A 22,646-nucleotide genomic window follows, 5' to 3' on the forward strand; every position below is an offset into this window, starting at 1 on the left:
TAGGAGGCAAATTTCCATGTTGCGAACTTCAATATTGCGAAGTAAACTGCCGATTTTACTGACTTTGTTAAATAGAGGTTTAACTAATGGGTGATCACGCAATGAAGCAAAGACATTAGGCGAGACAGTAGTAGTTGATAGTGGTAGTTTTGGAATGATAAAGGACGCTACTAAATGATGACGGTCATTAATGACAATGGCAATGATAAAGGCCTTCTGGGTAAAGGCCTTTAGGTCAAAGGACACTTTCACATTCACAGCACGTAAGAACTGTAAGTGCCCACTTTAAGTTTTTTTTTTAAACTGCAGTTAGGCACAGTTCCAGAGATCAAAATTCCTTGGCAAGAGATTGACTGAACAGGTCTACTTTTACTGCCTATAAAGGGTTGGAGTGCATCACAGAGGCCTCCATTTTCTTGTTTTCAGCAAAGGTGCATTTCCTAGAGCAGTGTTCACACAGACATAGCACTGTCACCGCTGCTGTTCTCGCTGCTTCCTGATATTTCATTTTGCTTTCTCCTTGTCCAGCACTAGTGTACTTCAAAAATTGATCTTTTGCTCTGCCTTCAAAGGAAAAATTTTTGAAAATGTCCTTTGTTTTCCTATCCACATGTGTAAGCAAATTTTAAGAGAAAACTAGTAACTGGAAGCGGGGACTATATTCTGTTGTGCAGGAAGACAGCGTGCATTTCAGCTCCATAGATTTCACTCCATTGCATCACTGAATTGAAATATAATACTTATGTGTACCTCTCACATTCAAAACTGAATTTATTTGTACTGTCGATGACATTTTCTCTTGTCAAAGCACAGTGAAAGCTCAAAACACAACATCAAGTCAAGTAACTGTTGCAACGACATCCACAGGTTATACAGGCCTTTGCGATAGCCTCAACCTTGATGAAAGAAGCGATGATGGAAAAAAAAACTGAAAAGCACTGGTTCTGTTGCCTCCTAGACACCCGAGCTACAGAAGCCTCAAGTGCCTAGGAGGCAACAGAACAAGTGACTGTGCCTAATAATGCACGCCCGCATGACTTCTCTATGGCACAAAGTGACAAGTAACAAGAGGGATGATGAAGCAGGCTGTCAAGTTCTCCCAAACTTTTACCTACCCTTGCAAAAAATAATAAGTAAACACAAACAGAGAGAAGGAGATCACAAGTGTTTGGCGAGAGGCATACAACACGACTGCAAGCAAGTCCCAGCAGATGTCACGAGGGCACGTGAAGCTTGGAGAAATCTTCATAAGGCACTTTCTCAAGCACACGCCCACTGATAAGTCCAGATTCGAGGCGAAGCTTGGCACAGAAGCCTGCCTGGTCTACTTCGAGCAGAATGGCTTCCTGGCCTCGGTAGGCACCGTTGACCACCTGCAGGTACCCCCTCTGTGAGTCTTTCAGAGAAGCTTTTAAATAAGCAAACTGAGCTGGTTAAGTATAGCCTAAAAGAACTTCCTATTGGGCTAGTTGGTAACTGATCATTTCTGGTTACAGGTGCAAAGCATGCACAGACAGGGTGCTCAGTCCCATCTACCTTCCTTGTGTCTGTGTGCGGTTTGTGCCTGTAACCAGAGATCAGTTACCAACTAGGCCAACAGGATGTTCTTTTGAACTGGTTAAATTAATGTGAAGGCCAGCAGTATACAAGGATGCAAAAACTATAATCAATAGTATGCTACCTAACAACTTGATCTGTTCATTTCACAATTTGGATTTAACTGTTTGACAGAAAAGATTTCAAGTCTCTGCACGCATACTTCTTAGAGCTCGGATGCAATAAATCGGTAGTATGCATCTATTGTATCCATAACAAATTATCAAGAATGTATTTTGGTTAACTGATTACTATCATGCCAGACAGTTTTGAGGTCCATTTCTGACTTGATATATAATCTGGGTGCAAAACATACAACCCCTGCCTTGGGAAAAATGTGGCTGTACAGACCGGATGAAGCAACCCCTAAAATGGCTTTGAAGTTAAAAGCTAGATCTAGTTCCACCTTGCAGTTCACTTCCTACATTTAAAAAAAAAAAAATTTTAAATAGAACAATTTAATTTTTGTGCACTAACACTTAATCGCACACTCTCCCATTTTCACACTGCAGAAATTAAGGTCATAACGCTGTTCTCTCCTAGTATGTGAATAGCATATTTCTGGTTGCAAAGGAAATAAAAATAATAAAAACTGGTTTCGAACCAAATATTTTCGATTATCAGCGCAGGCAGTTCAAACTAAAGATGAATGCATTTTCTACAAAACATAGCTATGAAAATAAAGAGATTGCTAACAAATTTTGCTTTCACCCATCATCAGCCTAATTTACTACACCTGTAATGTCTGCCAGGCATTAAATAAAGGAAGGGGAATCATTTAGTAGTAGAAATAAACATTATTTTCTAGGCTGACACCTTGTTCACAATTCTTTGGATAAACCATTGCTGGAGTGAAAAAAAATTAGCATGACAGTTTAAGTTAATGCTCACTAAACAAAGGAGCTTACTGAACAGTGTCATGAAGCACTGTAACGTGGCTGGAAGCCTGATGCCAATGGTCGATTATTAAAGAGGCAAGGTGCAGGTAGGCTCGAAAAGCATGTTAAATATATTATTTATAATGAGTCCTTTATAAGCGACTCTAGAGCAACTGAGAGAACAAGCGACATGATCTGTCATATTACCAATGGCAGCCAAAAAAATCATAAAACCTCTCTAACCAGCTCCGAGTGCAGCAAGCTGGTGGCCATGGAGGAGAGTAAGCTTAGGAGAGGACCTTGCTATCCACGCGGCATGACAATAAGGGTGCAGGAAGTGGCGTGCTTTGACAGGGACTACGGTAGTCTTTGGCCAATGGTGCAGCCAAAAGTAACGTTGGGCACAGTGGCGTCGTCTGCTTCATTGTCGGATGTGCATGTGCAAGAGCACAGAGATGGTGGCCAACCAGCGAGAAGAACCCTTACGTCCAACTTCAAAAAATGTGATGTAATGGCCTCTCCTGAATTCGTTCCTTCATTCATGCTATGGTGGCAGCACTTGATTATCAAGCTCCTTCGGGCAGTCCAAGTTTGTCAAACTCTTCATACCAAAATTGCCTGCACCCATTCAAAATGAGAAGTGGTGACTGCGCCAACCTTGACTTTCCGCCCAATGTTGGGAATGACCGTCTCCAGGTGGCTCTGGTCCAGCCGCAGCACATCATTGGTGTCTAGCATGCGCACCGTTGCCACATACCGGTCTTGCACATCCTGGAAAGCAGCAGGAACATTCTCAGCGCTAAGCTTGCAGGATCTGAAATATCACTTTTGGCCATGTATTTTTGACCGTATCTTCCACCTTCACTCACAGCAACTTAGAGGGGGTAAAAAAGAAACAGACAAAAGGAGCAAATGTAAAAGAAAATGAAGACCTGTACACTATTTGTTCTCCCGCTGGTCTGAAAACAGGCAACTAGCCACTTGTATACAGAAAGCATTGAACCATTACCAAACAATGAAGGCACGTGCAACTAATACAGAGCTGTACTAAGCACTGTGGTAGAACTTTTATGTAAGGCAGTATATTAAAACAGTGTCTAGCACAAATAAGACGAACACTAATGATATGTGCATGACACAAGCATTCCACCATTTGCCAGGTACCTCAAATGTGCCGTATTTATTTGCGTAATTTGCACACTTTTTTTTAATATTAAGGCTTCAAAAAGGGGGTGTGCAAATTATGTGAAAATTTTCTGAACACGTCCTAAAAGAACTCTACAAAGGTCATAACGCGCAATGTATACTGTATAATGCCGCCTGTACGTAGACGCCCCCCCCATCTTGTATCCTTCGCTGGGCAACAAAAAAAAAGAAGTTGACTCGAAATGTAAGACGCATACCCCCACCCCATGTTTTGTAGTTCCCCGTGGGTTTGCATGGCAATTTATGAGTTCACATCATTCTAAAATTCATGTCACCGAGATTCTACTGAACGTCGTCCTCACTGTAAAACACTTAGGCAGAAATGCTGTCTGCACTGCTTTCGTCACTTTATAATTAAACTTTGTACACAGAGTAAACAAAGCATAGGGAATACTATTTCATTTAAACACCATTAGGTTCATGACAACAATAACTTGGGTGCAATATTTCATTGCACAAAACTGAAGGGCCTTGGACGCATCACTGCTGGGCAGCAGGATGCAATAACAGTTTGTTTTTATGCAGTGCTCCTGCACCAGGGTTAGTGTGTAATGATATCCTAGCTTTGTTGTGACCGCCGCTCACCTCAATGACGCCCTTCTTCTTGTAGTACTTGTCCCCCAGCTTCTTGGCCATCACCTTGATGACTATGTCCTGCATTGTGAAAGCATAAAGTGCATGCAAGCCTATGTCATTCAAGCCACCTGCAGAAAGCGATACCATGACAAACTTGGGAGCATAAACTTCAAACCATAAAAAGAGTTCCAATCTGAAAGATACTGGCAAGAGATCAGAAGCTTTTTTTCTACTTGTTTATTTGTCATCCTTGCAGTAGCACGAGTAAGTGCTGCAGAATCAAGAACCGTGATCCAAGTTTGAAAACTCAATCAGGCAATGCAGGCCAAGATTCCCAAGCAAACACGACTGATTGCTGGTCATGGCTTGCAGACTACCCAGCGTCCCATTTTATTGGCCAGACAAGCATGGCAGGGTTGCCATGAGCTCGGCTGCTCACCGCGTAGGCTGCAAGTTGCCCAGAGTGGTCGGCTTGAAGTATTTTTAGTAACCAACAGTTAGAATTACAGTAGAATCTCGATAAAAAAAAATACTGGTTGAATGGAAACTCTGATTAAATGGAACACTATTCTCAGGGTGAGGTGGTTTTATATAAATACAAATGTAAAAAAAATTTCGTTAACTGGAAACAAAATTGTTCTACCATTGAGTAAACCGAGCCAGAATCGGAAACAAACAGCGACCAGTTGGGCAAGTTCAGTGCCATTGAGGTGCGCATCTTGCCCTCTGGTTTCCTTTCCTGGTTTTCCTTTGGTTTTCACTTCAGAGCAGTTCATACGATGAAGGAAGGGTGTGTGACAATTTGGAGTATTGAATATAAATTAAACATGTCTGTTATTTGAACCTCAGTAGAGTCTCGTTGAGACATATTTCTCGGTAAGATGAACAGCAGTGCAAGACCATTTGGTTGGTTTCCCATAGAGCCCAGTGTAAAAAAAAAAATCTGCTTAAGCTGAATTATTTCGTGTGTCCTTCAGCTAAGAAGCAACTTTTGTAGCGACACTCCCGGGGCGTCCACACGGCACTGCCAAGGAAAGAAAAACATACATAAAAAGCTCCTATGCAATAAAGCCACCCCGCGCAAGATGTCTTCTGCGCACCTTCACACAAAAGTGTGCAGAAGCTGTGTTATGGGCGTGCGCTTTCTTTGGGGGGGAGGAGCTTTCTGCCAGTGTGGAACACGCCTGCGCTGGCGCAACAGTCAGATCTCGGCATCACACATGCGTCTTGCGCTGCGTGTTGCCTCACACAGACTAAAAGGTGCGCATGTGCAAAGTGTACTGGCTCGTTGTCTTGGGACTTAAGAAATCCGGGGCCGTATTTCCAAATGACTCAGCATCACAATATGCATACACACAGACACACACACATGCACGCAAATAGCAGCAGATGAGTACAGTGAGAAAAAAAACAACTAAAAAGCGAAAACTAGACCAACACCACTTTAAAGTAGAATTCAAATGAGCTTGTTTCATGCTCTCAGTCTTAGCTCACTTTATGCATAGTGCAATAAATGCTCTATTTGCAATTATCTTCTCTCTGAGAGCGTTCACAGAGCATTTCACAGCATTTCCGCATTTTTGGCAGTGTTTCATTTTCGTGGGGAGGGAATTGAAAGATCGACCTTCGAATAATTTGGACATCTCTTCCAGTCCCTTAAAATCCACATTAATGCAGCTTCACTGCTCGTCATGTTACTTATTTGCCAGTCACATGTCAATTTATGATTTCATTTTGACACCTGTGTTGTATGACTAGATTGCAGGTTTCACACAGTTATGCTCTCTAATCAATCAATTTCTGAGCAAACCATGTTTTCTTTTTTGTATGGTACTACTGTGTCAGCCAAGGTGCTTTATAAAGAAAACAAGACATATATTTTCAAATTCAGTTGCAAAGACCATACGGCATTTGCCTAGTTATCGTTTTCTGAAATATTTCTTCATACTAAACAGATATATGATATTCCACGGCATCTTTTCTTCATATTTGTAGTATTCGATTTGTGCTAGACACTTTCAATATTCGTACATCTCTACTCAAGTGCTTCTTCCAGCAAGGGTCTGTGCAACTTCTCAATTAGTGGTGACGCCATTCAGAAAAAAATGGCTACGAGAGCTAAAGCACACAAATGTAGAATATTTTTTTCACCGCTGAGTAAGCTGACCATTCCCACTCTATATTATAGGTGGAAAGAATGACTGTCCAATTTTTTTTTGCTTTCCTTTGCAGTGTGTTACAAAAAAACATTCATATTCATTGCTTACTCTTTTGAAATCAAGTCTGCACTCATACTGAGAGCCATTCTGTCCATTCTCTCTGTAAATTGAACTCCTAATTAGTGGAACATAACTTTCTTGCCTCTTGAGGTTCTGTTTAAACAGAGTCCACTATGTTGCACATATTGAAACACAAAACCAATTTAAACTTCTAATGTGGGCAGCCCAAGCATGTATGACATGTCTGAGTGAAAAAGATTTGCAGTGTTGCAAGGCATGAGTCCAGAGAGCCTTACAATGTGGTCACCGAGGATTGGTACTACAAGAGACAGTTAACTAGGTCATTTAAAACCAGAAGTGTTTTAAAAGCCTAAATTTCACATGCGTGAAGCCATGCAAGAATAAAAAATAACACAGTTGTCATGAATTTGGAACAGAGATCTGTTTCTACATTTCTTTTGTGCAAGCAGTTTATCAGGCCACGCAACAGAGGTACCTTGGGTGAACATAAATGCATAAGGTACTAGCAGCAGCTGATTCAGCGTCCCTAATTTCGTCCCATTGCTGCCCCTGAACCAATCTTTCACTTCTTCTTCAGCTGAGACAGCGTGAAATATCTAAATAAGTTTGAAAAATCTGAACATTTTAAGTAGCCGGCAAAAATGCTCATTCCTAGACATAACAGGCCAATTGACCATGAAATAGTACCACCACACTGCAATAGAACCTTCGGTTAAGCTGGTTGACTGCTCACAGTGAAGATGCGTGCAACAATGTGAAAAGACAGGGACAGAAGCAGAAACCACAAGAAAGATGCCTCACTACAGGAATGACGCATGAGCAGTGTAGTCCACACCTGACTCCTCTTCTCTGTGTGTGCGTATTTTGCCATCAAAGTACTGCCACCTTCAAATGGAACGCAAACAAGAGAGCTGGAACTGGAACAGCGAAGCGAGAGTTGAGATGAAAAAGGCTGAATACAAGCACACTTAATTTTCACTTCAACGGCGTGAAGACTGTTGCGTGGAAGGCTGAAGTGTTAACAGAGCATGTCTGTGTTTCTTTTTCAGCAGCTACTAGTAACACATTTAAGCTTATGTTTTCACGTCACAGTTAATCTGTTTGCATTTCATTTGATGCTGATATCAGTACATACATCCTTGGCTGCCATCATACGCAGCCTACCGTCCCATTGGTGGAATGAGCTTTTTTTATCTTGTCTTGTTCTAGAATGCATTCAAGCTGAGTAGTGCAGACTGTTGCGCCAGCTGGTAAAGCATCACTGAAAAAGTTTCTGTGCAAAACAAATGGGACAACAAAGAGTACCCAGAAGCGACAACCAATCTAACTGAAAATGCCTTCCACCTGAGGAACAAAACAAAAAAAAGCATCTGGTTAGATCTCTCTGGGCACGTGTAATTTCCTTGGGTGGGAAGACATTTTCAATATGGTCAGGTTCAAGTCTGCACCTTGTGTGCTCTTCCATCACTCTCTTATCTTGGAACAAAATTCTTTCAATGACATTCAAGCTGGCTCCCTAAGATCAAGAGTGAAAGTGTGCGGCCACGTAATAGGAACAGGTGAGAATTGCTTGATTTGTTTTGTGAGGGTTTAACGTCCCAAAGCGACTCAGGCTATGAGGGACGCCGTAGTGGAGGGCTCCGGAAATTTCGCCTCCATCGAAATTCGACCGCCGCGGCCAGGATCGAACCCGCGTCTTTCGGGTCAGCAGCCGGGCGCAATAACCACTAAGCCACCGCGGTGGCACAGGTGAGAATTGCATTGGCATGAAGTCGACAAAGAATGACGTGGAAACGAACAATACCTTTTTGAAAAAAGAGCAGCACAGAAAAGGAAGAAATTTTAGAAAGATGTCAAAAGCTAAATCTGAGAGTGGGAAATTCATAAAAAAAAGAAATGACCTCACATAGAGACATGACACCACTGGCAAAAGTGCACGGTGAAAGAGTTCATGAGCATTACAAAGTGCAATGAGTAAAAAAAAAACATTTGAGCTCAGAGGCCCGACACCCACACGAGTGATCCAGTAGGCACGACGATTGACCTGCTCCCGCTTCTTTTCCTGCTCGAGCATGATCTCATCAAGAGCCGAGAGCTTTGCCAACTTCTTGGCCCTGGGCTCTCCATCACTGCATGTTGATGACGCTGATGATGGCACTTTATGCTTCTCTGCAGCCTTGGCAGCTGCTTCCAATGGGTTCACTTTCTTCAGCTCCCTGCAGGCAATTTTTTTTTTTTTTTTCAGCCATAGCTGTACAATGCACCTCCTTCTCACGTTTACAGCACTGTAAACGTAGTATGTCGTGACTACAGGTCAAGACTTCTTAGATTTTTCTTTTTTTGCAAAGTACAAGTTTTGACTTGGAATTACTGCGATGCACTGCCCAATGATGTACCTAGAGTGAAAATAAAACTCCATACAAGAAATTGAAAATTTGCAAAATTTGAAAAAAAAAAAAAATGTCTTGAACTTGCACTATGGTCTTAGATGTACAACAAAGCAAATGGGGTCAAAATAGATAAAACAGCCGCGACGAAATCTGCATTGCAAGGTGAGTATCTAGGCAGGAAACCATAAAGGAGAAAAACGCCTAATTTAAGCGTTTCCCCGCAGCGCACAGTTGCCGTGGTTCACGGAACTATTTTTCAAAGCACACTTCCTGGTCGATTTTAGCAATCAAACTTTGGGACAGCATAAAAAACCTAGGCACACAAAAGGATACAGAAATTTTCTAGAAGTCAATTTTTTGGGCTATTTTTTGGGATTCTAAAGCCGCATCCCCCTTAAATTCCACTGGAATATGGCCACAATGCCCAAACGTCAAACCCATTAGCTTGCACTCAGCAGGATAAAATGACAAAGCAACAAGCCACCAAAACTTCATTCAAAACACCATTGAAAGCTTGTCGCATTGCGAGATGACTCTGCTGACCTACAAAACATGGCGTCCTCATTAGCAAGCTGTCATGCAACAAACCTGAACGCAGCAATAAAATACCCGGTTCTTGAAAGAGGAAAAGAGGACTTATGTAGCTAGCATCGAATTACTGACAAATACTTTTTTTCACAATTAAATCAGCAAACATACCAAAAGCAAACAAACTTTAGAAATAAACAGATAAAGTGCAACCAATGGCATTTAATGTCACAAAATGACAGTGCATGACGTGAACCAAGGAAGCTTGTGTTGTGTCCTGATGCAACAAGTCAGTTCATGGTTTGCCACTTCCGTGTGACGCACCACCTGCTGCTCATTACAGCAGGGAAAGGTATTATCTGGCATTGGTATGTTGATGCTTGACAAGGTGAAGCCTCATTATCTGATGGATGCAAGTCAAAACATCAGATCAACAACGAGGCTGCAATCATGTTTGTGATACCAGCAGTCCTCACAAAAACACCACATACAGAGAACACTGCTCCTGCTAGCTGCCTTCAACCACTCACCATGAGCAGCAAAGGAGAAACAAACAAAATTGGAGGGAACACTTAAGCTAAGTCTTAAGGGTATGGCACGATAGCTTAATGAACTAATGCCAATATATGCCGAATTGGACATTGACAGATCCCTGGGAGTCCTCAAACCACTCCTGGTGCAGTGGTGCAGCGGTTAAACGCCAACAAGGTTACATGACCTACGTGGCCCACCTGCTTACTAGGTTGCTTCTCTGGGGATTTTTCGTGGATTTTTCGCTCGTGGTCAAAGACGCGATACCGGATTTTCTGCGACACAAGCTCCTTAACACTATCGCATCAGAAAAAAACAGCAGGACGAAGAGAATGAGGAATAGACTAGGGAGATAAGTTCAGCATTGGAAATGGAAGAGTGAAGCCACTGTCAAGCAAAAAAGAGGCAAAGATACAGCTAACAAAAGAAAAACAAACAAGAATGAAGTCAGCAGATTCACTCACTTTTTTGCAATCTCCTCTTGTTGCTTTGACGACGAAGCAGCGAGCTTGAAGACAACTGCATCAAAAGAGAGAGCAACAGTCAATTTCACCACCTTCTCATTTCCTGAATAAAAACTCTTCGAGGTCTATGCATGTATAGGTTCAAATTTATTGGACGTGTGCATTTTTCACTTTGCTACAGCAGCCACTTAGATTTTGCCAAAAACCAGACCCAAGCAGCTGTCACAAGATGTGACCAAGGCTAGGGGTGTGCGAATATTCGAAATTTCGAATCGAATAAGTTTGATATTCGATTCGTATTCGTATTCGCATTCCAAAATTGATATTCGTGAATTTCCGAATATTCGAAACTTCCCGAATACTCGCCAGCGATCGTACACTGAGCATACTTTCATAAATTCGACTGTGGCAAAACCACAATATCTGGACAAATTAGCCGATAATCGAGTTAAAACTTCCAGGAAAACAATACAGAGGTCCTATCCGCTTCCTTCGCCGCCGTTTATCACACGGACCGACCGCATCCCGACGCCGCACAGCTTCACCTCGTGAGAATATCCCCAAGTGGGCTTTCTCACATATCACCCGTGCTGCGAACAAGATGGCTGACGGCCCGCTTCGAGCAATCGCAACGCGAAATCGTGCTTTTTTTTTATCCTTCGGTAATACATTACATATTTAATGCCCACATCCGAAGAATGCGTCCTGTCGCCTTAATAACTCTCCGAGCGTGACTTCCGCCATCCCGTTTTGTAAACTACGCTATGCGGGAAAGCCTAGTTGCGGAATGGCGTGGGAGCCTCCTGAAGGGGCACGTTGAGTAGTCACAATAGGGCAAGCGATTCCTGTTGAAATCTCCCCTATTGCATGGTGCATTGTAACCTGCACACCTCTTTAGCGGGCGTAACGGCAGGCGTGGCAACAATCGGAAGGCCTCTGTCGCTAGGGAAAAAAAAGCCTGGCTGCATAGTTTCGGTTTCTGAGCTTCACCACTGCCCGCGGCAACTTCAAATGTCGGCCCGCGCATTCGCCGATAGTCCAATCCCAGCTTCGCGCGGCTTATTTCTTTTGCCTTTTTAGAAACCGCCTCGCCGCTCCGACGCCAGTCTGTGTCCCCCGGCCCCTTGCTTGCATTTGTGTTGTTCTTCCAGCACTCCAAAATGGGTGGCTCATCATGGGCTTACAGGTGTTAGCGCGATGGAGCCGCCTCATAAGGCCTTACTACATCTTCAGCATTTCCGGCAGCAGCGTTTTGTTTTCGGGGGAGGGGGGGGGGGGGGGGGGGGGCAATTTTATTAACAGAGGCTTTCGGATGAACCGGGCATTTCTTCCGGTCCCTTGAACTCCGAATGAATGAGGTTTAATAGCCATCATGTTATTTTTTTGTTGCCAGTCTTGTCATTTTATGAATTTTGTTTTGCATGACCTCATTATAGTTCGGATACTGTTATGCTGTCTAATCAAGTAGTATACATTTATGTGCACATCATGTTTTTTTATATGGTACTGAGGCAGTCTAGTTTTGTTTATTTTAGTTGCAAAGACCATACTCTATTTTGAAACAAATAAGGGCAACAACGTTTGCTTGCTCATCATTTTCTGAAATTTTTTTTGTACTGAACAGATATTCAATATTAGATTCGATATTCAAAGCCATTTTTTCTTCATATTCGTATTCGATTCATACTCGAAAATTTCAATATTCACACACCCCTAGACCAAGGCTAAAATTAAGAAAGGTCGTGCAGTACCTCTCTTGGAACAAAGCACAGAGAAATTACAGGACAAAATATTGACACCAAGTTTTTTTGTGTTCTAAACAAGAAAATGAAATGTGTAGTTATGTGAGACACACAGTAATAAAATGCAGCGTACTGTCAGATAAAATTCTGGCTACGAGCAGCCCTCAAGCTTACTTAAGTTCACAAGTTCACTTAGCACACAGACTGACAAACATTTCACAACTACAACTACCTCGGAGCATAGCACTGCTCTACATTAGGTAATGTGACAGACACAAAAGTGAAATGCACGGCAAGTGAAAGGCAAGTGAAATGCTTAAACTTGTCCTTATTTGTGAACGATTCGAAAAAAGAGAGAAAAATCCCCAATGTCAGATGGACCAGCTCATCATAGTGTTGAAGCACTATGGACGCACAAGGGCTGTGCAGTATGGTTCACCCCATAAAATGATTGATTCAAAGTAGTGGACCCACTGCCGTTGTCCTGTATCAATCCTGCCATGCTGGTTTTCATGAAACACCATGTGGAAATGACACGAGAAAGACTGTAAATGGGGCTAGTGCAGAGACGCAACTGATTTTTATCAACCTGGGCCTGTGGAAGCATTTTTCATAACAAGAAAGGTTTTGTTTGGTTCATGGGGGCTTAATGTCCCAAAGCGACTTAGGCTATGAGGAACACCGTAGTGAAGGGCTCTGGAAATTTCGACCACCTGGGGTTCTTTAATGTGATCTGACATCGCATAGTACATGGGCCTCTAGAATTTCACCTCCATTGAAATTCGATCATAATAAGAAAGGAAATGACTGCACAAGCAAGCTGTCTATAATACCTAGCATGGAAACGAAGGCAGCTTTCTGAATACTGGATGAACCATAAGTTTTTAGTGAAAAGTAAGCAATGTGCGTGATTAAAAAAAAAAAAACTCTCTTGGTGCGTTTGAATGTGTCAGCAGCCAAACATTTGTTATATTGGAGCTGGTACACCTAGGTTCATCATATCAGAAGTCCTGAAGAAGGCAGAATGCTGGCCAAAATAAAAAAAATAACTTTGTCAGTCTTCTGCCTTCTTTTTCATGTACAACCCTGAGCAGACGGGTTTCTGCCCAACCCTCGACTACATATCCGAAGTCAACACACTAAGTCTGTTACATCCGAGGTCCAGACACAAAAGTTCTCTAAATTCGAGGTTAACACATGAAAGTTCATTACATCCTAGATTAACACACCAATGTTCGTTATATCCGAGGTGGCATACTAAGGTTTGGCACATCCAAATTTAACACACGAAAGGTCACTATATCTGACCTGCCTCCTCAGTATGCCAGCTTGGGGTGGCAACCTGCCCGCTGGTTTGTGGGCAACCTGCTTCCCACTGGCTACTGACAGACGGCGGTCGCCATTTCTCCTTGCAGAAACCATTGTAATGCTAACACATTAATTAAAATCAAAAGTGAAACTGCACAAGTCCCATTTCATGTCTTGCCCGTGTCTTTTTTTGCGCAGCGTTTCTGTGAAAACAACGAGCAACCAAGTCATCAATCAAAATACTATTTTGCTGTGCTGGGGCAACCCCAAAGTCAGACTAACCAGCTCATAGCGTTGATGTGCTGCGGAGGCCCTGTTTCCGCTACCCCTTATGAGTTATGCCGTGTTGCTAATCATGGCTAATCACGACCGGCAAATAAGCAACGAAAAAACTGAAACAGCAGTGCCCAGTGTGTTTTTGCATCTTTGCACAACTCAAGAAACAGACGGGAGTTAGGGCTAAACCAACGCAGGACACTGATGAAGGACACTAATGTCCGGAGTTGTTTTAAACCCATGCCTTGTCTATGTTTCTCGAAAAGCAAAAAGATGCAAGAACATGCAAACAACTAGCCCAGTTTGAAATGCTGTCAGTGTCAAGCAAGCACCTTTCTCCTCTTCACTTTCTCGCTTCAGCTCAGTGAAGTCAGCAGCAACCGCCTCTTCCCTCTTCCGCTCGCGGTCCCGTTCGATCTGCTTGTCAATGAACTTGGCTAGCCGGTCCTGGTCATCCAGGTCAAGCTTCTCTTTCTTTGCCAGTGACTCCTGTTTTCGAATAGTGTCTGGATCCCTGTCGATGTACCTGCACGATAGAGGCCACTCTAAATGTAGCATTAGCGCTGCTTTGACACTGCTCTCACGTAAACAAAACATTTACCAGCAAAGTACCACAGCTGGCGTGGTGGGTGTGCACCGTTATGCATTGCAAAACTTAATAACCTAACATTGATGAGTCAGGAATCCAAGTAAATTCAGCTTTTCTGCAGTGCTCAAAATGGTAATGCAAATTATTCTAGATTATTTTAACAGCAAATTTGCAATTTCTTAAGGCACTTTAAATATATAAAAAGAAAGGAAGTGCACTTATTTCGTTTATTTTCATTCTACAACAGTGCTGTGAACGAGACACACACAAAATCTCATCACTGTCCATCCGCGCACAATTAAAATGAATTTCGCTCATCTTTCTCCCCACTGCACTCTCAGAAACAAGCACGGCCCTGCCAAGCACATGGATCAAAAGCAAACGCAGACTCACGTGATGAACCAGCCCTTCTCTGTCTCGTCGACTGAGCAGTGGCCCTCGCGGCCAAGCCACTTGACAAATGATGTGAGTGTGAGCCAGCGGGTGGCGTTCATGTGCAGGTGCTGCTTGTCCGCAATGTACTCCTGGTACACCTGGTTGGCATGCACTCGCTTGGTGCCTGCACAGTTACCACCATCACTGTAAGCCAAATTATGTTCACCACAGAGCAGAGGCCTTACCGAGGCCTGCCTCGTGCCAGCTGTGGCCAACCCAAAACACCCAATCTCAGCGGAACTTCTAAAGAAATTACTTCACCTCAGCTTCTGCTACCCTCAACTCTTGTTCACTTCCCTCCATAGCCACATTGTTAGTATGACACACCACCTATATGCCCTGCCAAGGTTCACCTCAATCATGATGATGATAGATTTTTATGGCGCAAGGGCATCTATGGCCAAAGAGCACCATGGCACAAGGTATTTTTCAAATTCTCAAGGTGGGGTCGAAGACCCATTTCCCAAGCATTTCACCCTAAATAAGCCGAGCACCAGACCAGGGGAAAGCTTGTACCCATTGTATCACCGGTGGGTACCCGGCGGCACTGGGGATCGAACCCGCACCTCCCACATGCGAGGCGGTTGCTCAAAACGACAAGGCCACCGCTGCGGTCACCTCAATCAATAACTTTCTGAAAATCAGAGGCAGCAGAAACGATGCAGTGAAAAAGGAGCATTATTAGCACTGTTCAGCAGTTCCCAAAATGAAAAAGACAAAGCAAATTGCATAAATGCAAAATGGAGCCTTAACTTCTGGGCTAAATGAACTGAGAACTGCTAGTTATCAGCAAATAAAAGATCATTAGTGGGTTTCGAACTGATAACAACTACTGGGCAACAAGCATGAATGGCAAGCCACTGATCACTGAATATGAGGCTGGTACAATAGGCTCTGTGGAAGATATACAACAAACAGTAACCTTGTTAATTTGGAAATCCAGGTAATCCGAACTGCCGCACAGTCCCGGCCAATGTCCAAAAAAGGCATACTCGAAGTGAAATTTAACGCTGCAGAGCCGCTCGCGCCTCTCTGACATGTGCGCAATGACACCCATGACGAAAACTTAACGTCCCCGAAAATTGTCCGACCTGCGCAGTTTCGGTTGCGCTTTTCTGAGCTTCGCGCCAGCCCGCAGCGACAGCAGCTGTTGGCCACGCATGCGTTGCCCTGTTTGCAAGAGTAAGATTAGTGCTACAGTAGCAACTGCTTTGGGCTGTGGATCCTAAATCACCTATGCAATATTTACTGTAATTATAATTAAATGTGGATTCAAAGCATGAAATCACCTGCAGCTGATGCTGTAAAATTTGCTCAAAAAACGATCACGCAATGCCAGAAGAAACAGAAGACTCACCGAACCGCCTCTTGAGTAGCTCGAGAAAGCTCTCAGCAAATTCTCTGAAATATAAAACAAAGACATCAGCGATATGCGCAGGATAGTGATGACAGGGCAAGACTCACCACAAATGCAGGGCACAAAAAAGAGGGCACCTGTTAACTTCGTGTGAGATGAATAAAAAAAAAATTGCTGCAGTTTAACTCCTGCTGAACCTGGTTAGAGAGCGAAAGCTGTGGTGGTGGTTAAAGAGCGAGAGCTGTCACCCTGGCAGGTGGCAGTTAAATTAGCGGTTGATCGTGAGAAGTTGGTCACCCAATGAATGCTGTGGCCTACTGCTGCAGTGCGGCCACAACATTGTCAGCACTAATGCATGCAGCCCACATCTCTCTCTCTCACCACCGCCACATACCTTAAAGCACGATTGAGGTGTCCACTGACCCAGGGAGCCAGTTATGTGCCCTTCCTTTCCTCAAAATCATGGAGTCTAGAACGCTGCCAGGCAGCCTATAGAAACAGAGGCAAGTGCTCCGTTCCGGCGGCTGCGGCTGAGTGACGTCATAGTTGTCACATGGTTTCTCCTTGGTTCAATGTCAAGCTCGCGCACACACGGCGAAGAAGCTATAGAGGGGAGTAGTAAAGCTTTCGTTTTAAAAAAATGACTCGTCATAATGCTAGACCCTCTGATTTAGTTGCAGAAACCATAGGGTGATCAACTGGCACACAAACAAAACAAAAGAAACAAGCAAACAAACAAAAAAACTCTTGTAGACCTTCCTCCTCCTCTAAAGCAAAGAAATGACAATGATGATTCCAACTTGTGTTCCAATACAATCCAACTTGTGCTCATGAGAGTGCCTCGCTCACAACATACAATGCTGATTATACCTGCATGACTGCATTACACACTGCATGTCACAAAGCAATGTCAAAGTTGGCAATGAATTTACGAAATGCAACAACTGGCAGTGGAAGTGAAGGAAAATGGAGAATTGATCTGGAGCACACAATGAATCTGACAGATTTCATAGAAAGTCTTATTCTGTGAGAACCAAAAAGGACTCACAGAAGCAGTGAAATCTATTAAACTTTTTCATGTGAAGAAAACTGGTGCCATGCCTTCATGCCTTTGAAAAGTATAAATACTAAGTTTTCAAGTTTTCTTTCCCCCCTTCTTTTTGCTGACAACAACACACAGGGCCTCAGCACTGAGAGTTAGCAGAGGGAAGACATCCCCAAATGCAATTCAAATGATTTATTACAACACTCTTTATCCAAGAGTTTTGATTTCTCTACACCTTGTGTCAAATCAAAGTCCACAAGTCACATGTACTCACAAAACAGCAACATTTCTGGTGCCCTGTCATTTGTTTCAAGCACGTCCGACTGGACAGAGTTGTGTAATTGCCAGCAATGCAAAAGCAGTGCACTCATCGCTGATCTATAAGTGCATGAGACGTGGTGACTCTCCGTACAGACATTTGGCGTCAGAGCTGGCAGGAACCAAAAACCTGAATTCTAGGAAAAAAACAGTGCTGTAATAAATTATCTCAACCACTCTTGTGCATATCTTCCCCAGTTTTGCCATTACCAAAAAGCAGAATCAAAGAATTTGGTGCCTTAAGTACTTCTTCAACCACTTCAAGTAAACAGGTCCCATTAAGATGTTTCAGGCGGCTCAGCCACACCTTAAATCCCTTCAAACAGTTTGTATTCCATTAAAATGGCATTGGGAGCTAAATGCATCTATCTGTCTTTTAATATGATGGACACAGAGATACTGGAAGCCGAATAAATTGCTGCCTTCGAAAACAGTGGTCAGCAACATTGTTGGCCTGGCTGCTATCTTTTAATGAAGCAACACAAAGCATCAGACCATTGAGGCATGCAAGTCTCCTACATTGTGTCCACTCACTGTGAGAAAGTTCCGAGGTATTTGCCCGGACACTCGGCAAATAGCAGAAGCTGGCGCTGGTGCGACTCCGACATTGTGTGGCACTTGAATCCATTCTGCACAGAGCATAGGCAATGTTAAAGTTCAGCTTTGTGTCAGCAATCTAAAACACACAATAAAAAGAAGCAGTGAAACTCAGCTGCAATAACGACATCGCACATGAATGGAAACTTAATTGGTTGGAACCTGAACAAACTAAATTGAAAAATTCAGGATCACTACAGCAAGAACATGTGGTCATTGTTGCACACACATATGCACGGGGTAAAAAGGAAATTTCCCGGTATGCAATGCGTCTTCATGGGACAGCTGCACTGAGCATGTTTGTTGGTGCAGTCCACTGCACACACACGGACTTTTACACCCCCATGAGACAAACATGGGACAAAACGACTGACATAGCTGTATGCTCTAGCCCCTCCCTTCGGAGAAGGCCTATTTCATTCTCTTAAGCTTACCACTTTCATTACACAGGCTCTATTCATTGGTCAGGGGTGAACAAAGCAGACCTTGCGACTACAATAAGGCCCACCAGACTGCACCGTAAGCCCCTCAAGGTCTCCCTTCATATAGCTACTGCTGTGAAAAGTGCTCCAGGCGATGACTTGTAGAACAGCTTTAGTACATTCACACACTGCCAAGTGACGGCAGTGAACACTACCGGTGCAATCACTGACAAGCAGACGCACAGCCACAAATTGCAGTCGATGAATTCACCGCACAGTGGGCCGGTTGTTTTGAACAAGGCACACTTTTGCCCGGAGTCGGTCTGAAAATAACACTGCTGCAAATGTGGCGGCCAAGTATACGCACCTCGTCTCGGCACTGCTTTTGGCACATCTGACAGTACCATCGCAGTTTCTGCAACCCCTTCGACTTGATTCTGTTGGCGATGCCCTTCGGACTGAATGGATCGTGTTTGGGCATCTTCTATCTGAAATACGGCCACCGTGAATGAGTGGGCAGTGGTCGGGAGCTCAGTCAATCAGTGAACTGGCAGCCGAGATGGTGGAACGATGCGGAAACAACAAAGTGTAGCTGAGAACCGTTACACTTTCCCTGCGCTTCGGCTCACAGATACAATCCATAGAATGTCTTGGTAAATTCCGAATGCAAACACCAATCAAATTCTGACAAAGAAGCACAGGCTACTACGCACACGAAGAGTACACACACTCATTCAAAAAGGTTTCGAAGTGGAGTGAAATGACCATGAGTGGATTGGATTGTCTGCGTACATACTAGATTAACTCGAAAAAGCAAACGATGCAACAATAATATAACGATAATACAAACTGGGGTTGTGACAGCGTAAATTTAGTGCCGAAATGTTTTCGTGAATTGTTTCATGTAGTTTCATTTTACTTAGGCAACACAAGTTTGCACTTGGAAAAGCCACCATTCGCATGTCGCGGCAGTCGCAGTGCAATTCGTATTCGCGCTTGTGGCGTCACCATTCAAAAGCCGCAAGAAACAACCCAAGGGGAATCGTATCAGACGGCACTGAAAATGCATCACGCGCAATGGATATTGTTTCTTCCTTTGTTACTCTGTCCGCATTCTCAGTCAAGAAAGACGGACTGTAAGTTTAGTTAGACTTTTAGCAGAAAATCCTTCATTTTAGTGAACGAACAGGCTTCGCTGAAGACACTTTGAAAAGGCAACCGTGCATGCTAGGTACCAGCACTTCTTGCGCTCTAACCCTCTCTTCATCTCAGTTTTGACGCGATGGCGTTAAGGCTCCCTTTAGAAAATCCGTCCTCGTCACCCTTATGAGCGAAAAATTTTGAGAAGCAAAGTGGGGCACCTTGGTCACGTGACCGTTGAGCAGAGAGTAGCTTTATTCGATTCAGAGCTGGTTCACGGCACCAGTCCTGAAAAAGTGTCGCTGGTGCCAGCGCAGTGCAGAACCAGTTCTGTGGTGCAGGTGCAGCGCGTCAGCAGCGCCGCACCTTATGTGCGACAATTTTCAATCGAGCGCGTGCAGGCAGCTCTTGTCGTCTGCTCGCCGTGGAGGTGTTTAGTGGTGCACTTCTCGCGTGTGTTTTTTGTGTGCGGTCGCTTCGTGCATAACGAGACTTGCGTCGTCTATGGAGTTGGCCATGGTCTACGATGGGGATATCAAATAGTTCCTTGTTATGGAATAGTTGTACTCTTACGACAGTGAATACCAGGAAACCAACTCCGTGCTGTCCTTAATTGCCGCAACTCACGTGTTAGGACCGATTGCGGCCGAATTCCGAAGTACTGTAAAAGCGTGGTTGCAATTGCTACTTCAATTTCGAATTCATGAGTATCGTTGGGCTATCTAGAGAGTTGTTCGAAGAACTTTCGGCGCGCTTCAACGCCCTGCATATTTTCCGACGCCTATAGGGGGGCGCCCACAAATTACCGTCGAGGACCCGCCTCGCTCATTTAGCGCTTTATAAGTAGTTTAAAAGCTACCTCGCTGATTTGCGTGTGCCCCGGCATCCCCGTAGCCGCAGCAGAATTAATGTCCAGGTAACAGCGAACCAGCAGCATCTGCCTGCATGCTAGCGCAGCAGGCAGAGGTACCGGCGTCGGCAAAACACGCCCGCGATTCTCCCTGTCCATATTTTTCCAACAGCCCGCACACCATTGTTGCGCCCGTCTGAAAAAAAAATGTTTTGTGTGAGCTCGCACGCACACGGACGGCTTAGCTATGTGTTACAAGTAGCAGGCACAACAAAAAACACAGAAAGTTACCTGCTGTCGCGTATATATACAGTGTTGTGCATTTTTATCGTGAACAATTTTAAAATTTTCCCCGCCTCAACCGCTGGCTCATTTACCGTGAAACTGCACACAGAGCTTGCGTATTACGGTAACTTTTGTATCGTAGCAAGTTTGACAACGGTACTTACTTAGTTGAGCCGTGCATGATGCGAAAACATAATCGTCTACGTAGAGATTGGCAACCAAAACCCTCAGACGACGCTTTTTCGCTGAATGGCGGCTGTGGCGCCATCTGTTTTCGGCAGTGAAAAGCGTACGACAAGGCCGCCGAGACCAACGTTACTAGATGGCCGAGACGAGCATTGCAAACAATATTTTTTAAAGGTAAAGCCTCGTTAAATCAGCTGTTCTGATATTCTTTCCCGCTGAGTTAGCCGAAAATGTTGTAAGCGCTTCAGTTGAAGCAGACGAAACGGCCGGAACGGCATATTCATAGGGCCCGTGCTCCTTGCAACGCTCTCCTCGACGGTCTCGTCGTGACACTTTCCGCTTCCAAAATTAGATGGCGCCACTGCCGCCCTTCAGCGAAAAAGCGTCGTCTGCGGGTTTTGGTTGCCGATCTATACGTAGACGATTAAGTTTTCGCATCATGCACGGCTCAGCTAAGTAAGTACCGTTGTTAAACTTGCTACGATACAAAAGTTACCGTAATACGCAAGGTCTGTGTGCAGTTTCACGGCAAATGAGCCAGCGGTTGAAGCGGGGAAATTTTTTAAACTGTTCACGATAAAAACGCACAACACTGTATTTCAGCGTCATTTTCTCGCAAAATGACATAGGACCCGTCGACGACAGCGAAGACCTCCCTCAATTCACCTTCAATACTTACGAGCATGTTAGCGTCGTCTGCGCGTCGTCTGCTCAAAGCTGTCTGCATGTGCACAACTTTCCTGCATCTCTTTCGCGGACGGTGCCAGGGTTCCATGCACCACAGCGACACCACGGCTGCACCCAAATCAATCGTGGACAGTGGTGCAGGGGGCGCTGTGAATCGAGTGCTTTGATGCAGCGCACCGTGAACCGGTGCCGGCGGTGCAGAGAACCACGGCTGAATCGAACAAAGCTAGTAGGTTTGGGCATGTTGGCGCTTGTGCCACGTCTTCCTTTAAATTGTGCGCTCTTACTTGCCACTTAAGAACACGTGACCGTGTGGTGTGGATTGCGAGCAAATTGACCACCGTACGGAGCATGTGACAGTTAAATGAATGATTTGTTGCTCGATCGGGAAGAACAATCTGAATCGCAGAAGCTCCACCGGCGGCAGCATCATCGCAGGGCAGTGGCGCATCTCTTAACCGCTGCACCACATACTGCGCCAAGGATGGTATCACTCCCAGGGATCTGTTGAACGTAAGGTCGAGAATGACCAATTCTCCAATGACTGCAGTGAGCCGCCGCGGTGGCTCAGTGGTTGCGGCGTTCCCCTATTGAAAAAATGTGTACTGGTTCGAATAGGTCGACAAATAGGATTATGGCACATTTCGTTTAACATTATAGGATGAAGCTTCCAAAGCGGTTCAGCCTTTGAGAGACTCCTTAGTGGAGGGCTCCGTATAACTTCGATTACACGTGGTTGATTACCGTGCACTTACATCACACAGTGCATGCAAGTCGTGGGTTCGAACCCGCCCGTTACGATAGCACTACGATGGAGGAAAAATGTGAAAAGCCGGTGTACTGTGCGTTGTTTGTGCTCGTTAAGAATAATAATAATAATAATTGGTTTTGGGGGAAAGGAAATGGCGCAGTATCTGTCTCATACATCGTTGGACACCTGAACCGCGCCGTAAGGGAAGGGATAAAGGAGGGAGTGAAAGAAGAAAGGAAGAAGAGGTGT

At 44.3% G+C, this 22,646-nt stretch overlaps 1 protein-coding gene across 2 annotated transcripts; it reads right to left on the reverse strand.

The window, feature by feature from the left end:
* Nucleotides 1–753: 753 nt before the first annotated feature.
* On the reverse strand, nt 754–19,275 carry kin17 (kin17 DNA and RNA binding protein). 2 transcript variants are annotated; one of them, XR_013309187.1, is made up of 11 exons: nt 18,866–19,270; nt 18,014–18,108; nt 16,117–16,160; nt 14,718–14,883; nt 14,068–14,261; nt 10,410–10,464; nt 8,511–8,712; nt 4,266–4,334; nt 3,132–3,245; nt 1,016–1,373; nt 754–951 (listed from the first exon to the last, which is right to left on the reverse strand). XR_013309187.1 is itself a non-coding variant. In XM_077640012.1 (10 exons), the coding sequence occupies exons 1-10, from the start codon at nt 18,977–18,979 to the stop codon at nt 1,215–1,217; spliced, it is 1,212 nt and encodes a 403-aa protein (XP_077496138.1). In that variant the 5' UTR covers nt 18,980–19,275; the 3' UTR covers nt 754–1,214. The 2 variants fall into 2 exon arrangements, 1 of the variants encoding a protein (XP_077496138.1); XM_077640012.1 differs by having other exon boundaries at nt 754–1,373; nt 18,866–19,275.
* Between the last annotated feature and the right edge of the window lie 3,371 nt (nt 19,276–22,646).

The sequence above is a fragment of the Amblyomma americanum genome, chromosome 10 (assembly GCF_052857255.1).
Source record: "Amblyomma americanum isolate KBUSLIRL-KWMA chromosome 10, ASM5285725v1, whole genome shotgun sequence".
Taxonomy (NCBI): domain Eukaryota; kingdom Metazoa; phylum Arthropoda; class Arachnida; order Ixodida; family Ixodidae; genus Amblyomma; species Amblyomma americanum.

What these genes read in the sequence shown, in the direction of transcription:
- kin17 (XM_077640012.1), bottom strand. Translation starts at nt 18,979, where the DNA reads ATGCCCAAACACGATCCATTCAGTCCGAAGGGCATCGCCAACAGAATC. An exon ending in TACCTCGGAACTTTCTCACA is followed by an intron (nt 16,161 to 18,013) that starts GTGAGTGGACAC and finishes TTTATATTTCAG; the next exon opens with AGAATTTGCTGAGAGCTTTC. An exon ending in AGAAGAAGGGCGTCATTGAG is followed by an intron (nt 3,246 to 4,265) that starts GTGAGCGGCGGT and finishes GCTGCTTTCCAG; the next exon opens with GATGTGCAAGACCGGTATGT.